Below are 19,218 nucleotides of genomic sequence, written 5' to 3'. Positions count from 1 at the left end.
ATATCCAGAACGAAACACAAGGCAATCCTGTAAGGTATGTAAGGCGGCTAGCTGTACAACATCACAGTAATTGCGGATGAGCAAACAACTTCACAACAGTAAAATATACCACATATGAACAATAACAGAGGAGTATACCACTTCTGACCTAGTTTATCTGTATAACAGCAAATGAGAAAACAGATTGAAACAGGTAATCTATAGTCAAAGTTACATCCTTATTAACATATTCACAACGATAAATCAATCCGAGGCAGATACGTATCGCTCGTCTGCTCTCCTAGCACTCACCTTGGCATAGAAAGTCGATCTGCTCGACCTAGTTAGATGGTCATCTACAAAAATAAAAATGGGAATTGCTCATTCAAATCAGAGAAGCCACTAGTTAAAAGTTATTACAAAGCTCGGAGCAGTAATACCATGCATATGCGCAAAGTATACTCGAAAAAATCTATTATTACAATCCGATAAACACCCCAGTAAGGGCTTCCTTCGTGTCACGAAAGTGAAATGTAAACAAGTGACAGAGGTCAGAAGCTCAATGTGACAGGTGGATCAGGTGACAGAGGACCTAACATATATCAACTACAAGCCTCAGGAAATGCTTGTATCCTGTAAGACATTTTGAAAAAGCTAAATGTGTTTGGGCAGTTTAAAAGTTGATGAGGTAGCTTCCTCAGCTTTGCAGGTGCTTGCGCCATTTATGGAATTGTACTTGTATTCCTCAGCCGAGAAACATACAATTTGTGATGTGTATAAATTTTATAAAAGTGAAGCTTATCAAAATATGTGTTGGGAATAAAATAAGTATACAATATAAATAATCTGTGAAACCACATCAAATTTTATATTCTTTAAAATACTATTTGGGACAAAGTGATGTACACTATATATTACAATCACTTAAATAGTAAAGCTCTAGATACACAAGATCACATATGACAGCTTAAAATAACTGGTTAAAGGTTATAATCCAATACGCTGTGATTGAATACAGTCAACCTTAATTTCCTGAATGTTTGTCCCAAAACTATGATAGAACGCTATTGGCTTATACATAACATACGTGTACACGCGTGCTACCAAAAGTTGACCAGTTTTCTGCTTCCAAAACAACCTCAACAATAAATTTATTTTCTAAATTCAGAACAAATTTAAACTGAACAGCATCCTCAAGTCAAAATAGTTTAGAAGTGTGACAAGCCATCTTGTCAGAAAAACTAGCCGTGTGATTCAACATACAGCTAATGTAAAACAACCAATCAAATAGCTACAGTTAAAGCATGATGACTTTACCATGACTAGCCGGAAATTATAAAACGACGTATTGTAGAGCTACCGAGTATCAGGGCTACTGAGTATCAGTATTTTAATAAAAATGATCTCCTTTACAGCATAAGAATTGCACGATATCAGCGGTAACGCAAAATAGATGAAATATGTAGAGTTACCTGATCTACTTATGTATTATTAAAAAGAACTACTGCTATAATAGGCCGGGAACTTGTTTGTGGAGAAAAACGAAGACAGATAACATACATAATGACAGCGATAATCGTCTACTAGAACAGCACTACAACAATAAAACTGCTGACGAGCCTGACAGCATGACTGTAGTCTCAATTATGTCAATCAATGAACGACGCGACGGCAATCATCGGAAAGCGAGAGCAGTACATGAAAGAGAGAGCGTGATGAAAACAAAACTACCTAGAGTAGAGTGAGTTAAGGAGCAGCCATGACGGTCGGTGTGAGAGAGAAACAAGTGCTGTGAGCGGTGACGACAATTACGCCCGTGGAGGTGGTGCGATGCATGGAGCGCTGCTGTGACTTATCTTTTGATACATAAAAATAGGAATGCTGAGCTTGCTACTGCGGACAAAGCTCTTCTCACTGGTCTTTAAAACACTGAGCTATAGTAATTAGTATTGATTCAACTACAGATCAATAAATCATTAACAACACAATTTACAAATGAATCCGCTTCATAAAAACAAACTTTAAAAGCACAATAAGAGGGCGACTCCAAACAAAATATTACTCGTATAAATTTAGTCATACTTCTAGCTTATCTTTATTGTAATATTAGGAGAGAACATGGTTCTTTTGAAAGTGATCTTGCAGTAAACTTATACTGCAGAAGCATTCATGAGTTTGTTATTTGTTCAATTGACTATTGAAATTAAAAAGATTAATGAAATCATTGAATAGCATTACAGCCATTATTTGCTAGTTGAATGGATCCAAGCACTGACTCAGCCTATTACCTAGTCTTAGGTTCACAGAATTCATTGTTCATTATAGTAAGGAGATAATACACTGCAACAGTATTTAATAATTCATTGCTAAAGTGTATTTATGGAAGATGAGATGAAAACACCCATTAAAATTAATTATGTGCATTTTTACATTACATTGAAAAAACTTTGTCAATTTTCCCACTTCCGATACAACCAATCACACAATTGTGCAAATCTAACCTGCTCAGCTATTACCATTATACAAGCCATAAAATAACCAACCCCTATAGAAAGAACCCACTTTTAAAGAACAGCGATGAACTTGCGGTTGACCTATTCACAACATAAGCCAATTGAGGAGCGATCATGTCAGTCTTGGACAGAACAACAACAATGTGAGGAATATTTGGGTATGCACTAATATTCTACGAAGTTTGAGCGCGTGTTACCAGATTTATGACGCTTTAGTGGCCTCCTAATGGTCCTCACTCGCTTGATAAATGATCCTGCTGGCACATAGAATTACTTAAAACAGATGCTTATGATAAAATATGACTAGACCAAGTAATCTCTGCTACTTGGTAATTCTTAGTGCTTTGGAAGGTTTACACAAAAAGGCTGAAACTCAGGATATTACAACAAGAGCAAATCCAACCAAAACTCGCACAGAAACTATAAGGTGTCTATATGGTCTACAGAGAGTGTACGTGTGAGGAGATATTCACTATGTATTGAGAGCACCTGGGCGATGAAGCAGCAGTTATCAGCTCTTGTACTGATACAAGCGTGTCTATATGGTCTACAGAGTGTACGTGTGAGGACATATTCACTATGTATTGAGAGCACCTGGGTGATGAGGCAGGAGTTATCAGCTCTTGTACTGATACAAGCGTGTCTATATGGCCTACAGAGAGTGTACGTGTGAGGAGATATTCACTATGTATTGAGAGCACCTGAGTGATGAGGCAGCAGTTATCAGCTCTTGTACTGATACAAGCGTGTCTATATGGTCTACAGAGAGTGTACGTGTGAGGAGATATTCACTATGTATTGAGAGCACCTGAGTGATGAGGCAGCAGTTATCAGCTCTTGTACTGATACAAGCGTGTCTATATGGTCTACAGAGAGTGTACATGTGAGGAGATATTCACTATGTATTGAGAGCACCTGGGCGATGAAGCAGCAGTTATCAGCTCTTGTACTGATACAAGCGTGTCTATATGGTCTACAGAGTGTACGTGTGAGGACATATTCACTATGTATTGAGAGCACCTGGGTGATGAGGCAGGAGTTATCAGCTCTTGTACTGATACAAGCGTGTCTATATGGCCTACAGAGAGTGTACGTGTGAGGAGATATTCACTATGTATTGAGAGCACCTGAGTGATGAGGCAGCAGTTATCAGCTCTTGTACTGATACAAGTGTGTCTATATGGTCTACAGAGAGTGTACGTGTGAGGAGATATTCACTATGTATTGAGAGCACCTGAGTGATGAGGCAGCAGTTATCAGCTCTTGTACTGATACAAGCGTGTCTATATGGTCTACAGAGAGTGTACGTGTGAGGAGATATTCACTATGTATTGAGAGCACCTGAGTGATGAGGCAGCAGTTATCAGCTCTTGTACTGATACAAGCGTGTCTATATGGTCTACAGAGAGTGTACGTGTGAGGAGATATTCACTATGTATTGAGAGCACCCAGGTGATGAAGCAGCAGTTATTAGCTCTTGTACTGATACAAGCGTGTCTATATGGCCTACAGAGAGTGTACGTGTGAGGAGATATTCACTATGTATTGAGAGCACCTGGATGATGAGGCAGCAGTTATCAGCTCTTGTACTGACACAAGCGTGTCTATATGGTCTACAGAGAGTGTACGTGTGAGGAGATATTCACCATGTATTGAGAGCACCTGGGTGATGAGGCAGGAGTTATCAGCTCTTGTACTGATACAAGAATGTATTAGATGAGTAGCAACCCATAGCTTGGGAACAACCATTAACATTGAGACATGCAAAAATTTCATTGAGCTCTTGCCATCCAGCAGATATTCGATAGGAAGATAGTACCAATCAAAACCAAAGTAATATTTCAACTGCCTGCCATTGGTCGATAAGAAAAGCGATAAAGCAAAGTAACACTGACCGCACCCCAAATGAGTAAGTTGGTGATTTGTTAAACTGTTACCTGTGTTGCCACAAGATATACTCAAACTGCAATAACATAATGAGCTATTCAAATAAGTGGTGATCGCAAAAGTATACCCAGCAGACAGAAGCTACTGTAAATATGAGCGAGCTACATGTAGGTACAAGGATGTAAATCAGTAGGTATGCTAATAACTACCAATTAAACAAGTTTGTTGGTAGACATGATGTGATGTGCCTGCTTACCTTGCCTTGTTTTCCTAAGTGTTGAGGAGGAGTGGGCCCCACCTTCCTGCAATACCACATGCAATAGCGGTGAGCCACACTAATAGCGTTCATAATTACCCCAGAATAAAATAAATGCACAGGCGGCATGCCATGCAAGGAATACCTTATAGATACCAGAAAGCAAACCCAAGCTACCAATCAGATGGAGCTTCAGGCTTAACCACAAACATATGCAATAAATTCTCACCCCTTCTAAAATTTGATGAATTTATTTATTCAACTTTCAAATTCAAACTTGTGACTTACTATGAACAAGAAAACACTGAAGCAACGAGTCCATCCTTTAAAACCCAAAACATTTGACAGCTCGGTTTGGCAAAAAACAGCCATTTTACCTTTTACCTAAATTTCAAACTGGCAATGAAAAACTTTAGCTGTTCTAATAATACCTCATGCTTAAAAGTAAACAAAATGATATACGGGGTCCTTAGCAGCCTACCTCATCAAATGATCCGCTTTGGTGAGAGATGGATGCAGATTTTCTGTTTGGAGTTACACTTTCGACATCAGAACTACAAATAAGCAGGACGCAAGGTCTGAAAAGCTGATGGACACATAGCTAGTCCTGAACACCATCCCAGCTAACTTTGCCAGAAAGGCTAAAAGAGAATTCAATGATAAATTTATTATTGGTTCAATCTTTTGATGAAGTAAATGAGAGGAAATGTGCAAACGCAACACGTCAGCATCATAGCCCTTGTTTTACATCATCAGTCACCACATACCAGAATCACACACCCACATGTAACATACTACGAACACAGCCCAACTTTTTTAGCTAATCTTGACATAGCTAACCTTGACATAGCTAACCTTGACATAGCTAACCTTGACATAGCACAAATAAATGAATGATCAATCATGTTTAAACTCCACCTGGAATAACCAGAGCTGACCCGAGAGGAGTCGGACACTGATAGAAAGCTGCCGGAACCCACTGATCTGAGAGAGGCCACTTCACAGCCTGAATCCTATAAATGAAAGCAATAACAATCATTCCAGATTGTGCATGATGTGAGTGAAGAATTCAAGAAACCACACAACAACCTCCCAATCTTTCACTATAGAATCTTTTGCCCGATCTGACAGAATTAATTAATTCAGGCCAAAAATATTTTGCTCACATACATCCGTTATTTTTTTGTAGAAGTTAAAGTTCTCACCATAGAGCTCTAATCCAAAGTTTTTTGGAATCAGCAGAAAGTTTTGCACAATAATCAAAGCATTTGACAAATGAAAGACATGTTTAATATTTTTCTTAGTTTAGTCGAAGCGGTTGCAAAAGAAAAACATAGTTTTCGCATTTTGACCAAAATGCAGACCCCCATGCTCTAACATAAAAATATAGTTCTCAGCAGTGTCGGAGGCTCGATGTTGACAAATTTCCCCTAGCAGAAATAAATTTAGGACAACTTTATCAATTTTTCTTTACAACAGTATGCTGCGATTTTTGAATAAAAAGAAAACGAACTAGTTCATTTTTTAAGCAAAATGATAACCCGTCATCAGAAACTTAATGAAGCAAAATTTTGGTTGGATCTGTTAACTCATTAATCTGTGATCAACGGTTTTGTACAAGTACTAAAGCCCACGGCTATAAAGGCTTTTAGGGAGAACGAATGATATACGCAAGCCGTTACAAAGGCTTGCTGCAGCAAAAGAGTTAAACATCTCACACAAATGCAATAGCTTAAGGTATGATGCAATTGTACTACTTTACAAATGAACTACAAGTTACCGTCTCTTTGACTTTAGAGAGCAGCTTTTTAAATTCGTCACAGAGGGCATTTATAAGTGGGCGCAGCTCATTCTGCCCTATCTCTTTGAAGAGTGTCAAGCCATCATTTAGTATGGAAACCTAAAAACGTCAATGAATAAAACTGAGTTACCTTAGTAGAATGCTAAGAGACTGGCTTCATAAGTAATCTACTGTAGGGAGAGAGAAAGTCCGAGGTTTTGTTTATTAGCACTTAGTTACAATATAAAACAAGAAATGGACATGTGGTGGATACACAAACAAAGTAAAAATGTAACTGACTAAGAGCAGGGCAACTGACTTAAAGGTGCCCCTATGGGGCAGTACGACAGACAGTGGGGTAGTTCAAATGATGGTGGGGCTAACAGACTAATTGATGGTGGGGCTAACAGAGTGTGGAGTAGCTCAATTGATGTTGGGGCTAACCGACTGGGGGTAGCTCAATTGATGTTGGGGCTAACCGACTGGGGGTAGCTCAATTGATGGTGGGACTAAGAAACTTTGGGGTAGTTCAGTTAACGGTGGGGCTAACAGACTTTGGGATTGTTCAATGGATGGTGGGGCGGTATAACTAATTATTAAGTAGCAGGACTCATTGTGGTGCTGTCTAACAGGAACTAGCAAAACTTGCCACAAAGCATCATATATGATCACGAGCTAGTAGATAGGATGTTTTCAAAAAAATATCTGAACAATGAATCATGTGTATGACCCATATGACCCTCTACTTTCTTTTACTTCCTCTTTCATCTCATATTCTCTCTCTCCTTTCCATCAGCTCTCCCACTCCCTCTCTCATCACCCACACCCTCAGCTTTCCCATGTTCTCAGCTGTCCCATGTCCTTAGCTCTCCCACTCCCCTGCCTTCTTTCTCTCTTGTCACCCGCTCCCTTTTCCCTGCCCATACACTCTCCTCTTTTCTACTATCCCTCTGCTCTCATATTCCCTTTTTCCTCCAGCCCCTTCTTTCATTTCCACTTACTCTCTCTCCCTTGTACACGCCTTCCTCTCTCTCTACTCAAACACCGTATTTTTTCACGATGCTCTCTCTACCTTCTCTTCCCTATGAGACAAGGAAAAAACTAATCTAAAAGATTAATACTCACATGTTGCCGTACACATTGTTTGAAGTCGTTGAGAAGGTCAGCATGTTCTGGATGAGCAGCAGCGTATTCTGGGGAATAAAAAGCATTCTGGTACATGGGAATGCCACCGTTCACCTGGGCATCTATTGTACCCTTCAGCGACATGGATAACTCTTTCTGATCCATCTGCTTGTCACTCCTAAATAAAACACAGTTGGTGTGATGAAATATTAATAAGGAGTATGGGAAAGTCTTGAGAATGGGTTGAGTTAGTGAGGAAGCACAAAGTACCTGTGATAATTGTTTGATTTAACCATAAAATATCTCAACGACCCAAATGGGTGATTTGGTTGCTTATGCTCAGTGACTCTGATTCTGCACTCAGATGAACGAGAAGAAACAGAGACTGTCACTTACTGGTAGCCTACTAGCATCTCTCTCAAACTCGAGTTCTTTTTAGACATGTTTTCGAGCGCGACCTCCAAAGGCATAAGAGTTCGCTGCTCTGTGTTAATTATCTCACACCAATGGAGAATGTTGGGAAGAGGACGCTCGGTTGTCATCACATACCTCAGCTTGTGCAGTGTCTAATAATATATTCACATGCGCAAGGTAGAGAGAAAACAACTCCTCGATCACTCACCAATAATAGTAATATATAGCCTGCTAGTACAGCTCGCTTATAATAACCAAGGTTTCTACCTCAACAGCCAAACTGATTACACACATTCATACCAAGTGAGGAGGATACAAACCCTGTGCTCATTCTCCTTGTCATGAGTTGGACTGTGAAATGCTTGATCGTAGGTGAAGCGAGTCACGTTGTTCCAAAGGTAAAAGCTAGTGATCCTATGATCAACGGGCCTGAGAGCTCCAGAGAACAGCTTAGAAGGGCCGGCATCTGGCTCCACTTTGACCACTTGGTAGTCTGTGCAAAAGCCATAAAAATAGGTTTTTCTTTAAAGATGAACTTAAAACCAAGTTCAGTAGACTTTATCAGAAAGTAATCGGTAATTTTCTATCCTCTGCGAGTGTTTTTGATGCTCGAGGTGATCTGACTGCCAAAAACGTTTTGAGAATATTATCAAAAGAGCTTGATCAGAAGAAAAATACCTTCGAAATAATGTCACTAGTTGTTATCGTTGCCATAGTTGATATCGGCTATTGCGTACAAGTTGCAGTGTTACGCGTCTCTATTCCGTCGATCTCTTTGCAACTATAGATGCCATAATCGCATGTTCGCTTGATCTGAGCGTTTTAACCATGGTCAAGTATTGCCGATTTTAATTTTGAAATATCCTGGCACTCATACCACTTCAAACAAAAAAAAATCCCCAAAATAGAAAAATACCGATACTTTCTGATAACATCCACTAAAATTTTGTTTAAGTTAATCACTAAGCCTTCTTATATAGCCCTGGATTTGCAGTTAGAGAACCCTAACAAACAAGGAAACATCTACACTTGTGGAAAACTCTTTGAGAACTGCTCTAGTTTGTCTAAATGATGAAATGAGTGACTCTTTAAATACATCAGTTCTTCTATTGATCTCCAGCTCAGCAGCTGTATTCATAGCATAACCTCTTCATTTAATTGTCTAGAGAAGTTCACAAGGAGTGACTTTCTTTTTCTAATGAATCCATGAATAATGACTAGATTATTTAGAGCCTAAATTTATAATTTTAGCAAACAAAAACCATCAAGTTCCATCAAGAAGTAAGTTGTTTTCCCATCTTGACTAGCAGTTACTGAGCTTAAAAAACAGGTTTACGACTACATGATAAGGAAGGAGTTAATGCACACCCGCGTCATTTCATAAAACTACCGGTACAAAGTATCAGAGTTATAAGACCGGCAGTGAGTTGTATTTTCACCACAAAACAGAATAAGCGATCTAAACAGTATAAGTAATATATTACTTGTCTTCTCTTGCTAACCAATTTCACCTTGCTCAGGAAATGTAGTTGAGTGCCTTTAGGAGTCAAACTCAAGGGTAAGCTATTTGTCTAGTTATAGGCTGGTCCAAGATAGAAAAAAATTGATGTGTTTCAACCATTGGCGACAATACATAACGCCCCCGACATAAACACTGTGTAAAGGGTTCACAGGGAAAATATATGAAGCTATTTTGGAAAACCAGCCACAAAGAACTGCACAAGTTGGGCCGGATTAACAGGAAGCTCAAAAGAAGCAGCTTAGGGAGGCAGTTGGTATAGTAGTAGTTCGCTTTTGTTCCAAACAAGGAGACATAAAAGATAATAGCGGAACCGCAGTGGCCTGTGCAGCAATAGGAGCAGTTGAATAGCAGAGCCATAACTTGAAATTGTCTGCTCATACCTAAACCTTTTCCAACTTTAAATGTTTGTAGATATTTTCTTGCATACTAATTACTTACATTGCTGGTTGGATGTGAGTTGGTCGGGATTAGGTGTCTTAATCGGATCAGGAAGAACTTTGGCATTGGGATAACTCCTGTTCAGCTCACTTACCACGGCATCGCGCCCAGCGAACGCATTCATTTTAATTATAAAAGATTTGTTCTGTAATACACATAATTGCCTATGATTAACTCATGAAGAAAACGGAGAAAATAACAAACAATCAAACAACAAGAGTAACTACTAATAGAGCTTCGCATAGTGATTTGACTGCAACAGTGATAGCGCTAAATGACAGTTGCCAACATGTGGATGTGACATACAAAGACAAGACCTATTGAGTGATGAGTGACGGTGGGAACTTACTTGGAGAAAGCGAGGAAATGCCTGACCATAGAAAGCTATTCTGTAGTAGTTGCTCGGTAGCCTTGATGCCGCAGCATCTCCAGGTACTATCTTCCGTAGTAGGCCAGCCTGTCGACTCTAATAATAAAAATGTGGGAATGTTTGTTTTCTCAGAGATGTTGCTAAAAACAATGATAGCGAAGGAATTCTCATGTAGACAAAGAAGTATTTTGTAAAAAAGATCCATTCATAGTGAAAAAATGAAAGACGGGATAGTTTACACTTGATGCTTACCAGCAAATTTTGGAGCTTCACAAAGTCATAGACTTGGTTTTCATAGAAAGCTGACAGTTCTTTGCACAGAGGAATTGCATGCTCCCAACACTAAAATGAAATAGAACAGGATAAATCACAAGGGGAGAAGACAATTTACACACATGTATTTGATGACTTACAAGAAAGAAGAGAGGACCTACTCCCTAGAAATGATGCCAACAATATATTCTATCACTGGCTTGATTTACCCAGACTGTAAAGTTGGTTAGGTTAAACTGCACTACATACCCGTCCTTTGTCAAAGTACGAGATAATATCGAGATAGTATTGTTCTTTCCTCTCCCATTCCTTTTGGGCAGGACAGCTCATGTCCCGCACCAAATGCTGGTCTGTCCATTCAAGCGTTGAAGCTTTGAGAAGAAGAGTGAAGGCGGCCTCTGTATGAAAGCCATGCTTGGAGTTGAGATCACGCAGCTTGTATACATACTTTGTGTAGAGCTGTGAACGCTGGATCTTATTCTGATAGAAGTCCTGCGTAATAAAAGAGGTAATATAAAGTATACAGTAATACTTCAACTTACGAGTGCTCCAACGTACGAGAAACTTGAAATATGAGCCAGCTTTCAAGCAAGTTTTAGCACTAACATACGAGCCATGTTTGAGATACGAGCACTTGAGTCAGTTGCCAAGTATGCCGGAGGTGTTTTATGAGAACAGCATCACTCTGTATTTTTCAACTGCTTAGGTTATACTGTTGTACCGTGTTTTTTGTGCACGATTTTCTGTGCAGAATTATGTGAATTAAACGTACTGTGCGTAGACCGAAAGTTTGTCAGTAAAATGAAAGATAATACAAAGAAAAAGCAAATGATAACAATTGATATTAAACGGAAAAGTATTGAAAAATATGCGAAATGTGTATGCATGATTGAGCTAGCTCGGCAATATGACAGAAATACATTCATAATTATCAAACAGAAGGATTATATTCAGGGCATTTAGTTCGCAAAGGACTAATCGTAGTTTCTAAACGGTGCAGCGATCTTCACGACCGCTGATGGCATTGGACAAACAATTGGCCGGTGATAGCGTAACTGAAACGATGCTATGTGAAAAGGCCGGCGCTATCTATCCAAATTGTTTAATAGACATTCGGACAAGTTGGCTAGTGGTCGTGCATTAACCATTTGTGACTACACCTGTGTTCGTCCTAATCGCAACATGTTGCAAGGGCGACAAAGGCAAACATCCTTAGATAGGTTTATCTTAAAACGGCCGGCTAGTCGTGAAAGCGAGAAAAAAGGAAAAATTTGTCGCTAACCATCGAGAAACTTAAAACTATGAACGCCGAAGAAATTTTAATTAAGTTTAGTTGAAAATGAAAGTTTGCTTTTAGGTTTGCTTCTAAGTTTGTCTTTTAACACTTTGATAAAATCCAAATTTATCAAAGTCAACTGTTGTAACGAAGGATAACTTATATCTCCCTCCCTGGCAAATGCGAGTGTTAACTGCTATTGCATGTATTTAATTTTACATTTTAATTAATCACATTTCCTTGCATTATTTTTTATTTGTTGCTTTTTGAAAGCATGTAGTACGTGTTTTATTTGCTTTTTTTAGAGTATGGAAACCAATCAATATATATTTAATTGTTCTATATATAAATAAATTGAACCAACATGCGAGTAAATTGACATACGAGCTCAGTCTCGGAACGCATTAAGCTCGTAAGTTGAAGTATGACTGTAACTTATAAACACATTTCCTACATACTCCGGCCTGTATTTTAGCTACCGTCAGATATGCCATTAAATACGAAAGCCTCGCATCAAACTTTTGTGCAAGCATTGCGCATCAGTTGCCTCTAGATCTAAGCCATAAGATCTAGCCATATCTGTATGGCTAGATCTAGCCCTCTCTGCTTAGCAAAAAGTGGTAAGAGGTGAAAGACTAAGACATGAATTGTTTGTGAGGACAAATTAGAGAACCTACCAGAAGATTGAGTGTAGACAACCTGAGTGTATCTCCTTGCTCCGATGAGGTAGCGTTGAGCTCGCATCTACGAAATGAAAACAGAGAGCATGAATGACTGGGATAAAAAAGTTGGTAAAATGCAGATGAGCTTATTAATGCTTAATGATGCAGACTAAATACCTGTAGTCATATAGGAGATCAATAAGCAGTGATATTGAGTTGACAGATTCAGTCAGCTGTTCCTTCCGGCCACTGCTATCCGAAGATGCAGACTCCATTATCCTGTAACGACTCCACTCTATTAGCCACAATTTAAAATTACATCAACGAATAGATTTGTTTCACAAATGAGCTGAAAAGATAGAAGAGAAAATAAACCAAGGAAGGAAAATATACTAGGTGACAGAGAGATGATGTCAGAGAGATAATGTCAGAGATGAAAGACGGTAGAGGAAGAGGAACAGATGCAAAGATAAAAACTGACCAGGAAGAAAGTAAAACAGTAAACAAGAGTAAGAGGATAGGATTGAAAAAGACATTACGTTTGAAGAGAAAGTACAATACAAAGGGAAAGAACTGGGACTGTAAAAAGAAGCGGGGTAAAAGGTGAAAGAATACACGTATAAGAAAGAGACAATACTGACCTCTGTAAGAAAGCCGTTTTAAAGGAAAGGTCTCCAGATCCATCTATGTATAACTCATCCAGTTTATCCACAATCTCTCCTTGAACCTGCAAGTGATGAATTAATGACTACAAGTTCACTCCATGATACATCGACAGAATAGAAGAGTGGTGAAGGGAGATGACACATCAACATAGACAGGTTTGACTTGGAACTGACCACAGAAGATAATGCGCGTAACTAGAGATTTTCAAATGGACACATTGAAATAACTAATGCAAGCAGAAATGGAGCTCCATGGGCTCTCATTCTACAACACCGATAGCACAGGAAAACATAGAAGTCTATATATTTGATACATATACATATATATACATAAATCTCAGTGTTTGTTTGTCTGTCATTCATCTGTCATTCGTGTGTCCAGTTATAGCTATGAAGTTGCAGGAGCAAGAAAGCAGCGTTGCCCGAGAATCGAACTCAACACCTCCAGTTCTGCACACAGGCATGCTATCCATTGCACTACGCATCCAACTGGCCATACCATGGAATAATTGTGCGCATCATACTTATTACACCTGCCAATATCTAATGCAGATTGGTTTAAAATAGCACACTTCTCGTTTCAACTAGCATGCTTGAAGACTAGGATTGCATGAGAGATCATGATGCAATCTTTTTTCCAACACTGGCTTCAGAGGGACAGACATGGCTCTTATTATAGTAAGGAGTTGAACTAGCAAAGTTACTCAAACATTGCGCAACAAAATTTAGCCAATTCAAAATAAAGTTTCTACGCAAAAACCTTTTCATTACCCATGCAACACCAGGCATTCACCAAGTACATGAATAAGAATAAGGTCTGTAGTTTGATACATAAATATGAATATGATAATCATGAGCAGATCTCAAGTCCATTGCTAAAACAAATAGGTAAGTGGTGACTGACGACTCCTAAAATAATAAGTCTACAGGCTAACCTTCTCAAAGTCGAGCATGAGCATCCCATAAAATACTGGAATAATCGTCATCCTCAGTTCACTCTGAGGCACGAGGGCGACTTGAAGAAATGGCCCGACCATGGAAGGAATGAAAACTGTTAAATAGTCACCTGTAAGACATAATTCTACAATTTGCACGCAGAAGTATGCTTTGTAAACATGAAAAAAGTCATTACTCTTTGACTAAGATGGTGCTGAGTAACATCTGCTTGCGCTGAATCCACAGATACTTGATAAGCATTAAATATACTGCAACCTCAAATAAAACGAAAACTAAATCCTGCTAAAAACCTGCCTTATAACCACATCAGGTTTGCGCATAAATTTTTAGATATTGAAAGCAACGTGTGAGCTTGGCCGTCGCTATGAAAGAAGCTCGTCTTACAATACGCTACTTACCGAAGGAATCAAGCTCCTGCCACATGTCAAACAGGATATGACCCATTTTAACTCGCATATCGCCATACCAGGAAAACAGAGTCATCCGCTTGCTCTCGCTGAAGGTCTCCAGTTGCAAACAAGGTTGATTAATGAACGTCACGCATAGCATGAAGTAATTCTTCCAGACCTGCAGAAATGGCCATGATAAACATCCCTCAGTTATATAGAGCTGCTCAGCTCAACTAAACAATTACTGTTCCGGCACAGGGATGTCTTTGAATTAGTCCAAATAGACAGCACGGATAAGTGGCACGGTTAGTTGACCCGGATAGGCAGCCCAGATAAGCAACAAAGTTAGGCAGCACAGATAGGCAGCACAGATAGGTAGCACAGATAGTCAACACGAATAGGTGACACGAATAGTCAGCACAGTTAGATGACCCGGATAGGCAGCCCAGATAAGCAACAGAGTTAGGCAGCACAGATAGGCGGCACAGATAGCAAATACAACCAGTGATCATGAACAGCGCAGATAACTAACATGGATATCTGGCCCAGGTAGATAATCCACGCAGGTGAATAAATACACAGCAAGCTTGGTAAGAATATATCACCAACACTTATGGTTACGCTAAACAATTGGCAAAAATTTTCTAAAAGCTTTAGAGTGACACAAACACAAACATGCAATTTTAAGATTTATTAAGATGTGTAAGTAAGAAAGCGTGCGGACAGTCAAACCAACTGACTAACAAACTAAGTGTAGAAACTACACAATGTTGAACTGCTTTAAAATACATCACCTGACTCTAGGAAATAATTATGAAAAATGAGTATGACATTGTTTCTTCTATTGCAGAGATAAAAGACCAGTTACAGAACTCTTTTATAAAACAATCTGATAGAATCCTCAGGTTCCATCTATTTTATGCTCACGAACTTGAAGCGATTAGGAACCAATATTCACACCAAGTACAACCTTACTTAGCCTGTCTTGACAAACTGTTGTTTTTGCAGAGTTCCCCGTTGAGCGGGATGAGCAAAACAACAGCTTGTCACAAGATGCACTGCACCTGATGCATCAGCTGCACTAAAAAGGAGTTGTTCTCTTCCGTTTATGCGGCTTGGCTGCGATGTTATGTCAGTCGCTCCATTGGTAATCATAACGGATTTCGGGCAAAGATTTATGTAGAAAAAAATAAGATTAAAACGTTTAACCAGAGACCAGTCTCTGCGGTAAACTTTAGTAGAACTTGAAAATAAAATAAATTAAAAATAAAATCCATAAAAACAAATAAAACTGACTGATACTAAAATAGAAATAAAACTGACTGAGCGCACAAATAACGACATGTTTAGTTGCTGTTGTTTCCTAAGTTCTTAAGTTCTACTAAAGTTACCGCAGAGACTGGTCTCTAGTTAAGCGTTCTTATATTAATTTTTCTATATAGATTTTTGCGAGAAATTCGTTGATTATCAATGGAGCGACCGACATAACATCGCAGCCAAGCCGCATAGACGGAAGAGAACAACTCCTTTTCAGTGCAGCTGATGCATCAGGTGCAGTGCGTCTTGTGACAAGCTGTTGTTTTGCTCGCCGCGCTTGCCGGGGGACAACTCCGCAAAAAACAACAGTTTGTCAAGACAGGCTAAACCTTACTGCATGACTGATACGTATCATGTGATGCAAGTAGTGAGACCTCCATTTTAGAACAAACTGCAAGCTGGCCACCTAATTATAAGCAATGACAACAAAAAAGAAAAAATTAAAAGTCACATTTTCAAGCCTATTGATTTATAATTTTTATTAAAATGTAACAAAAACTTAGTTATTTTTTAGAAAATTTATTATATGAAACCATACACAGAAATTACAACATTTAGTGATATATTTTCATTCTTCAAATGAAGAACAGGAAAAGATAGGTTTCGAAAGGAAACTACGTAATGCGAAAGTGAAAGTGGTAAACTTACCAGTTCATTAAAGTTAGAGCCAGAGAGAAAGTAATCGATCATAGTCTGTGATAGGAGTTTAGTTGTCGAGAGAAGCACGCTAAAAATCGAACACACCCATAGAAAATACTTAAAATCAAAGGGAAGCAACATGCGTTTTTAGTTGTCTGTAGGTGAGGCAGGAAAGAGAGGCGCAGATGGCCAGTGTTATCACTACCTGTCAATGTGTCTAGATAAAGAAAGCATGCTGTATAATGCCCTACATAGACAGTTCAAACCATTTCTCATAAAATACTTTTGAGTTTTACAGCGAAAAACATGTAGAAATATGAGCAGCTTCTATTGAAGATATATGAGCATGAGCTTCTCAATAAGTATGGCCCGTCATTCGCATGCAAGTAAACCTTTATTTATAAAAGACTCTACATACCAAACTTTCAGGCTATGAAATGTCTTTGGGTAGAAGCTCTACTCTGACTTATGAAATATATCTTTAGGAATGAAATGCCAAAAAGCCTTTCAAAGTTTGTCTTTTTTTGTTTCGTGCTTTGGCCCGTTTACTTTTCGTGGGTACCACTTAGAACGTATCTCACTCAGTTTCGTTTGTTAGCGAAAGCTGGTAAATGAAGTGTGTTGGTTTCATTCGTTGTATAATTTGGAGTTATCATATATCGCATATACAGTAAGACAACTTTCGCTTTTAGCAACTCAAGCTCTGTATTTTTTGTATTATGACTGTTTTTCAGTTTGCCATGATGTAAATAAACCTTGCTACTTACATATTCAAAAACAACATTCTGAGCAAAACAAAACCAAGACAGTAATACAACACCCGCTTCTTTTGGCAGCCATCTTTCAACTTCAAGTGGTCTTTTCTTAGTCTCTTCTAGACAGCCAAAGCCAAAGGCAAACAAGAAACAAACATGCATTTGTAATTTTTAGTCAATATTTTTCTGTTTTTCTTTTCTTTCTTTGATGTGTAATTCTTCTACTGGTTGTGTAGTAATATAATTTTAACATGTACTGTTTACCGATGTTAACCATTACATACATTTGTAAGCTACACAAATGTTTTATACCACTTTTGTGGAGGCTTGGAATGGAATAGGGCATTTATATGGTAAAATCGGTTTCTACTTACAAAATTTCTAATTACGAAATGGTTTCCGAAACGAATTACTTTCGTAAGCAGAGGTTTCGCTGTACATAGAGACAACAAAATATGAATGGTAAGTTAACATATTGTGTGCATATGCCTAAGGTGTGTGCATATGCATATGGTGTGCATACACATATGGTGGGTGTACGATTGCAACTATTCTAATATACTAGATATTAGACTCACGAATTGAAGAGAATTAGCAGAACTATCCAATCAGAAGGTATTTGTGCCTCCAATATTATATTAGACATAATGGTGATCAGGTCACTGCAGAGCTTTTTGATAACGAGGGTGTCTTTCTCGTGCTCTAGGACTTTGGTGAAAAGAGCTTCATCCATCATGGAAAGCATAGTTATGAGGCAGCCAATCAGAAGACGCTGCAATTATGCAAAGTAAAATCAGATTTCACAATTGTGACTCAATCAAATTACCATAAATCCTTGTGTATAAGCCACCACTATGTATAGGTAGCCCCAAACTTTGAAGGTGTTTTCTGGGTTACAAGTATACAGCGCGTATAAGCCACACCTAACCATTTTTCCATTCATTCAAAGCACATAATTTAATGAAGTCCCATTCGCCAAGTCTACCGTCTCTGTTTGTCAACGCGCGCGAACTTGATGGCTGACGAGGTAGCAGTTGACCGATGAGTGTTTCATCTTTGTGAAAAAGTGTTACGCCTTCATTCAACCACAGGAAACAAGTCGGTGAGCACATGCTGTAACACATGTCATCGAAAAGGGTAAAATATGACACCGAGCTTAAATTTGAAGCTGTGAGTGTAGCTTTGGCAACCTCCAGCAAAAATGCTGCTGCAGTTTTTGGCAACAATGAAAAGCAACCCAAGCAACCCAAGCAACCGTAGTATGTGATATGTAGTATGTGATATGTCCAGTACCCAAGCAAGTACTGGACATATCACATGACAATGACCAAGACTAATAACCTTATTACACCAGCCCAAGTAATGAGTATTTCCTAGTGTCTTATTGTTGAATAAATTATTTTTAGCATTAGCACATTTCTACAGTTAATTCAAATTGTACTAATAGTTATTATCAAAATAATCATTATTATAAAAAATCTTATTTAAATTTATTAATATTTTATATAATTTTTTAATATAGTTATATTTAAATCTTCTTATGGCATGTAATGTTAGGTTTCTCACGTGACAGTCCCTCAACTCAAATGTAGTGAGAAATTTACAGATATAATTTTTCGACTCTGCGCATCGACAGCACCCCAAACTTTTAAACAAAATTTTAGGTTCACAGGTATGGCTTGTATAAGAATCTATGGTGATTTTCTCCTCATATCTTATATGTAAGAAAGAATGCACTCTGGATATCTGAACAGATAGATAGGGAGTAAACATACCACGCTCTCCGACCCCTCGAGAATAGTTGTGGCCAACGGCTTGATCAACCAAGTAACTACTAGCTCCATCTCAGTCTTCATGGTATCCTGCGACGAAAGAGGATAATGAGATCGGAGGCAATAGGTTTGACACGCGTACCCACCCGTTGGATAAGTGCCAATACCTAAATCTCTCTCTTCACCAACTATAGTATAAACTCTAAGGACTCGACGTAAGCCAAGCTTG

General features: G+C 38.6%; 1 protein-coding gene across 6 annotated transcripts in view; it reads right to left on the bottom strand.

Annotated features, from left to right (window-relative positions):
- Positions 1-19,218, bottom strand: part of LOC137388911 (dedicator of cytokinesis protein 4-like) — a 63,476-nt gene that overhangs the window by 1,018 nt on the left and 43,240 nt on the right. For 3 of the 6 annotated variants that reach the window (XM_068075398.1, XM_068075399.1, XM_068075400.1), the window contains 20 exons: positions 18,993-19,079; positions 17,796-17,989; positions 16,472-16,550; positions 14,516-14,684; positions 14,096-14,226; positions 13,137-13,222; positions 12,673-12,774; positions 12,511-12,577; positions 10,807-11,049; positions 10,537-10,626; positions 10,264-10,380; positions 9,915-10,059; positions 8,275-8,447; positions 7,937-8,106; positions 7,541-7,718; positions 6,416-6,535; positions 5,554-5,648; positions 5,117-5,189; positions 4,636-4,681; positions 292-335 (listed from right to left, as the gene is read on the bottom strand). In XM_068075398.1, coding sequence (XP_067931499.1) covers positions 292-335; positions 4,636-4,681; positions 5,117-5,189; positions 5,554-5,648; positions 6,416-6,535; positions 7,541-7,718; positions 7,937-8,106; positions 8,275-8,447; positions 9,915-10,059; positions 10,264-10,380; positions 10,537-10,626; positions 10,807-11,049; positions 12,511-12,577; positions 12,673-12,774; positions 13,137-13,222; positions 14,096-14,226; positions 14,516-14,684; positions 16,472-16,550; positions 17,796-17,989; positions 18,993-19,079 — 2,409 coding nt within the window. Of the gene's footprint in view, positions 1-291; positions 336-4,429; positions 4,456-4,635; positions 4,682-5,116; positions 5,190-5,553; positions 5,649-6,415; positions 6,536-7,540; positions 7,719-7,936; positions 8,107-8,274; positions 8,448-9,914; positions 10,060-10,263; positions 10,381-10,536; positions 10,627-10,806; positions 11,050-12,510; positions 12,578-12,672; positions 12,775-13,136; positions 13,223-14,095; positions 14,227-14,515; positions 14,685-16,471; positions 16,551-17,795; positions 17,990-18,992; positions 19,080-19,218 lie in introns of all 6 variants that reach the window. The other 3 variants (XR_010978043.1, XM_068075401.1, XM_068075402.1) reach the window with 3 other exon arrangements.

Source organism: Watersipora subatra, chromosome 2 (genome assembly GCF_963576615.1).
Source record: "Watersipora subatra chromosome 2, tzWatSuba1.1, whole genome shotgun sequence".
Taxonomy (NCBI): domain Eukaryota; kingdom Metazoa; phylum Bryozoa; class Gymnolaemata; order Cheilostomatida; family Watersiporidae; genus Watersipora; species Watersipora subatra.
The sequence above is the reverse complement of the archived record's forward strand: the minus strand, read 5'-3'. Positions and strand labels throughout refer to the sequence as shown.